This window comes from Oncorhynchus gorbuscha, linkage group LG12, assembly GCF_021184085.1.
Source record: "Oncorhynchus gorbuscha isolate QuinsamMale2020 ecotype Even-year linkage group LG12, OgorEven_v1.0, whole genome shotgun sequence".
In the NCBI taxonomy this organism is placed as follows: domain Eukaryota; kingdom Metazoa; phylum Chordata; class Actinopteri; order Salmoniformes; family Salmonidae; genus Oncorhynchus; species Oncorhynchus gorbuscha.
This window is the reverse complement of record NC_060184.1, coordinates 75,519,015-75,524,363: the sequence shown is the minus strand read 5'-3', so window position 1 is coordinate 75,524,363 and position 5,349 is coordinate 75,519,015. Positions and strand designations below refer to the sequence as shown.

Genomic DNA, 5,349 nt, shown 5'->3' with positions numbered 1-5,349 from the left:
CATCAAGGCAAAGGGTGGCTAATTTGAAGAATCTCAAATATAACATATATTTTGATTTAACACTTTTGGTTACTACATGATTCCATATGTGTTATTTCATAATTTTGATGTTTTCACTATTCTACAATGTAGACAATAGTAAAAGAGTAGGTGTGTCTAAGCTTTTGACTGTATATAATTAGTAGAAAATTATACTACTTCTTTTGAAAATGCTAATAATTTGGTTCACTTATAAGGAATAGGAAGTACATCACATGCCATTGTCCAACTTGAATTGCAACACTTCAGTTTGTCAGAACTCACTATGGGTGTGATATCATCTCCTTTTCTGTGATCACTTTTGAAGATCGTAAGGCAAGTGTCAACTTCTTCACTATCTTTTCATTTTAATGTTAAGACTCACTGAAATGTTATTACTTGTAATGATTTGAAATGCTGCTGCTGTTGGTTCATGTTATAGCTTCACAACTGAAAGCCATACACTGCATTCAGAAAGTATTCAGACCCCTTTCCTTTTTCCACTTTTTGTTACTTTAGTCTTATTGGAAAATATATTACGTTATTTTTCCTTATCAATCCACACACAATACCCCATAATGACAAATAATTTCTAAAAAATGTTTTTGTTATTATAGGGTATTGTGTGTAGATTGAGGGGAGACAACAATTTCATCCATTTTAGAACAACATAACAACAAGGGGAGAAAAGTAAAGAGGTCTGAATCATTTCCGAATGCACTGTACGCATTAAGGTTCAATGTAATACATTTGAGTAATTTAGCAGACACTCTTATCCAGAAGACATACAGTTGGTGCATTCATCTTATGATAGTCAGGTGAGACAACCGCATTATATTCATAGTAAGTACACTCAAGCAGGTCTCAGCAAAGTCAGAGCTAGTGTGTGTGTGTGTGTGTGTGTGGGGGGGGGGGGGTCAAGTGCGGATGTTAGTTCACAAAAGGCTTTTTTGAGGTCGGGCTGTGAAAGGGGGAGGGGGGGGGGGTGCTGTGGGATTATTTAAAATGCCCTGAAGGGGTAGGGTTTCTGATGTTTTCGCAAGATGGGCAGGTAGCTTCAGGGGGATGCTGGTTCCAGCATTGGGGTGCCAGGACAGAAAAGAGCTTTGACAGCCTGAGCGGGAGCTGCCCTCCTGTAGGGGTGGGAGAATGGAGTGCTCAGGTGTTGGGTTTGAGCCTGAAGGTAAGGAGGGGCAGTGTGTTGAGTCACTAAATGTGTGTATGTTTGTACTGTTTCAGGTGATCAGTAGTGTGTGAGTTCTCACATGGCTTGTCCTGAGAACATGCTTTTTCTCATTGTCCTCTTTATATCAGGTGAGTCTTACACACAGCGACAACTAGTTATGAATCAGACAGAGGAATAAGTACAAGGGATGATGTTTCATACTATGAGCTGTATTCCCATCTGTCTCAATGTATAGAAAAGCAGAGTTTAATAGTCTGGATTCAAACATTGTGCTCCAGATATGTTCATGATCCAGTTTAGGGCATGGAGTTGTGACATCAGGAATCACCTGTACATTGAAATTAGTATAGATATTTTGCTGCAGAGAGAGTGACTGTACTGAAAAGATCATATTACCTCCCTGATGTTGTCCTTTATGTTGCAGGTGTTTTGGTCTGTTTTGGTCGACGAGATTTGATCACCACAATGCCAGATAGACTGGATGTACTGACTGGCTCCTGTGTGCAAATCCCATGTTCATTTGATATTCCTGACCAACATAAGGATACATTTAACAGCTCAATACTACTCTCTGGAGTGTGGATTAAAGAAAACTCTGGTGGGCGTCCGGACAATGTGATATTTAACAGCAGTAAGACAGTCAACAGATATCAAGGGAAGATAACTGGAAACATGTCCCAGAAGAACTGCACCACAGTCTTCTTCAATGTAACCACCAATTACACTAATATATACTTCCTCAGGATTGAGAGTCAACCATACCGTGCAACAGATCCTGATAAGTCTATTAATATAGTGGTCAGGGGTAAGAGACAGTTTATCTTTAAAACCAACATTTTTTTCCAGTTTAGATTCCTTGCATCAAAGATAAGAGTTGAACAAGTGGACAGTTTAACTGTTAGTGTAAAATATATTTATCTACAATGTATTACAGATTTGCCTTCCAGTCCCATCATTACTGTCTCAGGTGAGGTGAAGGAAGGGACCCCTGTCAGTTTGAACTGCTCTGCTGTCGCTCCCTGTCCTGAACACCCCCCTGAGCTGACATGGACTCTCCCAACACAGTTCACACCTGAGAACCAACTGCAGGAGAAATCAGACCAAACCAAATCAGTTCTCTCCACGGTGACCTTCACTCCGTCATATCTTCATCATGAGAAGAACATCACTTGTACTGCAGTCTACCCAGTAGGGACAAGCAACAAGACAGCTGAACATAACATGATGCTTAACGTTTCATGTAAGATTTAGTCACCGGTTCCTGAAGAATAGATATTTTCACTGATTATTGTAATAGAGTGGATTTGATGAGACTATTCAATATACCATATCCAGATACATTCTAAATGAACCCCTCTCCCTCAGTCTCTCCTAAGGACACCTCGGCCTCCATCAGTCCACCTGATCCAGTATTAGTGGGCAGCTGTGTTAATCTGACCTGCAGCAGTACAGCCAACCCTCCTGTGACAAACTTCACCTGGTTCAAGATCAGTGGGGGTAAACGAACACAGGTAGCATCTGGACAGAGTTACACCCTCAATGTGACTGTTGGTGATGGAGGACTGTACTACTGTGAAGGAAGAAATAGTCACGGCTGTGGGAAGTCAAATGAAGTGCAGCTGGCTATAAAAGGTAAAATGGGCACGAAGGGCACAATCTTAGGTTAGATACAAAATAAATATTCAAGAGTATGTGGACACCCCTTCAAATGCGTGGATTCAGCTATTAAATCCTCACATGTTTTGCTGACGTGTTTAAATCGAGCACACAGTCATGCAATCTCAGTAGACAAACATTGGCAGTAGGATGGCAACATTCACTACCGAGTTCCAAACTGCCTTTGGAAGCAACGGCAGCACAAGGACTGTTTGTTGAGGGCTTCATGAAATGGGTTTCCATGGCAGAACAGCCGCACACAAGCCTAAGATCACCATGTGCAGTGCCAAGAATCAGCTGCAGTGGTGTAAAGCTCACTGCCATTGGACTCTGGAGAAGTGGAAATCCGTTCTCTGGCGTGTTGAATATACGATTCACCATCTGGCAGTCCGGCAGGCGAATCTGGGTTTTGACGGATTCCAGGAGAACATTACCTGCCCCAATGCATAGTGCCAACTGTAAAGTTTGGTGGATGAGGAATAATGTTCTGGGGCTGTTTTTTATTGTTTGGGCTCGGCCCCTTAGTTCCAGTGAAGGGAATTATTAAGGCTACAGCATACAATGACATTCTATATTCCATATTAATTAATGGCCATGATTTTGGAATGAGATGTTCGACGAGCAGGTGTCCACATACATTTGGTCAGGAAGTGTACTTGAGAGATCTTTTTGTGAGAATTGACCATAATATGTGTTGTATTTTCATGGCAAGAAGAGTCAAAAACCTCAGGGGTTGGTTTCTGGTTTCTGGTTTCTGGGGTTGCAGCAGGAACTCTGGGGGCCATTTTGCTTATCAGCCTGATCAGTCTTTTTGTATGGTAAGAACTATTCCTGGCATCAATGCAAAACCATTTTATTTCTGCTGTGTTTGTGCTTTTGCATATGGAAACCCTCACAGTGCATTCAGAATACCTTTCTAAATGTCTTCCAGGAGGAGAAACTCGAGGCTCCACGATGGATTTGAAAGGACAGACAGTCCACAGGGACAGGTGGGAATAAGGCTCAATTTACAAAACCATCTACAAAGTGTGTCTAAGGAAGTAATGAATTAATGCTGAAACTATTTAAAGCCATGAGGTTAACATAATTTCAGAGCAAGTTTAGGGGGAGATGACCACATCGAAAGCAATGCCACATCCTGTAATGACATGGAATGAAAACTTTGACAGTTTACTGTCTTTACACCTGTCAGTTGAATTGACATTTTCATTGTCATCCACTCAGTATGTGTTGTGTAACCTGCTGACCTTAGAGTTTTACACATTACTGAGCTTAGAGCTTTACACCTGTTCCTCTCTCTGTGTTCTCTCCACAGAACTCCCCGGTTGGGACAGTGTGTACTAACCAGGCCACAGCCGGAGAGGAACCAGAGAAACCTGCAGAAGACCAGTCTGAAGAGATCCTCTACGGTGACATAGACTTCTCCAAACTACAGACCAAAGAGACCCCAGCTACAGCCCAGGACAGGGTCCAGGGACAGGAGAGTGAGTACGCTGAAGTCAACGTGACTGGGAGAGAGGCTCAGGAACCACCTCTTAACAACCTAGATGGGCTTTATGCACAAGTGAATAAAACAGGTGGATGTTAAGTATTTTGCAATTGGGTATTAAGTGTTTTTATGTACAGTATTGTAATTGTGTATCTGTTTCTATTGGTACTTTTGTTACATTTATAATTGTGTGCTCTTTGATTATCTGCATAGTCGTAGAATTTGTTGGGTTGAAAAGAGTTTAACTGTTACTATGGTGTTGATACGATGATGTAGGCTACTCTTTATTTTGGACCATTTATTTTGAGTGTTGAGTTCACAGAGCATCTGTTTAATGGGTTCCAGTATAGAGGAACTGCTGAGTTCAACTAGCTCACTGAAGGCAGATTAAGACCATGTAAAGTCAATGATGACTGAGGAGAGAAGACACAGTTAGTTGGAGAGACAGTGGTCTGATACAAGACAGGAAGTTGGTGCAGGAAGTCTACATGATGGCAGAATGGTGTTAACATCTACTAGTCACTGTTTATCTTCATCTTTTGTGCAGCTCCCAGAATAACAATGTTATCTACTTTCAGTTTATATCTATTTAGAATATATAGTTTCAGTTTTTATGTTGAGTGTTTAACAACATAATCAATTGAGGCTGAATTTAAGGTTGTGTATTAATTGCACTGCAATAAAAACCTTTACATTCAATTTCCATGACATCTTTTGGTGCTATTGGTCCCTCTTCAACTGAATCCTGGACTTCCTGATGGACCGCACGCCAGGTGGAAAGGGTAGGAAACAACACATCTGCCTCTCTGAATATCAACACGGGGTTCCTTCAAGGGTGTGTGCTTAGTCCGCTCCTGCACTTCCTGTTCACCCATAACCGTGTGGCCAAGCACGACTCCAACACCATCATTAGCTTTGCAGACGAGACAACAGTGGTAGGTCTGATCACTAACAAAAATGAGACAGCCTATAGGGAGGAGGTCAGAGACCTGGCAGGGTG

General features: G+C 41.7%; 1 protein-coding gene across 2 annotated transcripts; it reads left to right on the top strand.

Annotated features, from left to right (window-relative positions):
• Nucleotides 1–268: 268 nt before the first annotated feature.
• On the top strand, nucleotides 269–5,048 carry LOC123991397 (B-cell receptor CD22-like). Of its 2 annotated transcripts, none has more exons than XM_046292966.1 (8): nucleotides 269–354; nucleotides 1,258–1,332; nucleotides 1,629–2,009; nucleotides 2,139–2,444; nucleotides 2,570–2,836; nucleotides 3,576–3,678; nucleotides 3,792–3,849; nucleotides 4,176–5,048. In XM_046292966.1, exons 2-8 carry the CDS (start codon nucleotides 1,284–1,286, stop codon nucleotides 4,446–4,448), a joined length of 1,437 nt encoding a protein of 478 aa, XP_046148922.1. In that variant the 5' UTR covers nucleotides 269–354; nucleotides 1,258–1,283; the 3' UTR covers nucleotides 4,449–5,048. The 2 variants fall into 2 exon arrangements, with proteins under 2 accessions (XP_046148922.1, XP_046148921.1); XM_046292965.1 differs by having other exon boundaries at nucleotides 3,573–3,678.
• The last annotated feature ends 301 nt before the right edge of the window (nucleotides 5,049–5,349 follow it).

What these genes read in the sequence shown, in the direction of transcription:
- LOC123991397 (XM_046292965.1), top strand. Translation starts at nt 1,284, where the DNA reads ATGGCTTGTCCTGAGAACATGCTTTTTCTCATTGTCCTCTTTATATCA. An exon ending in CTGATCAGTCTTTTTGTATG is followed by an intron (nt 3,679 to 3,791) that starts GTAAGAACTATT and finishes AATGTCTTCCAG; the next exon opens with GAGGAGAAACTCGAGGCTCC. An exon ending in CAGACAGTCCACAGGGACAG is followed by an intron (nt 3,850 to 4,175) that starts GTGGGAATAAGG and finishes TTCTCTCCACAG; the next exon opens with AACTCCCCGGTTGGGACAGT.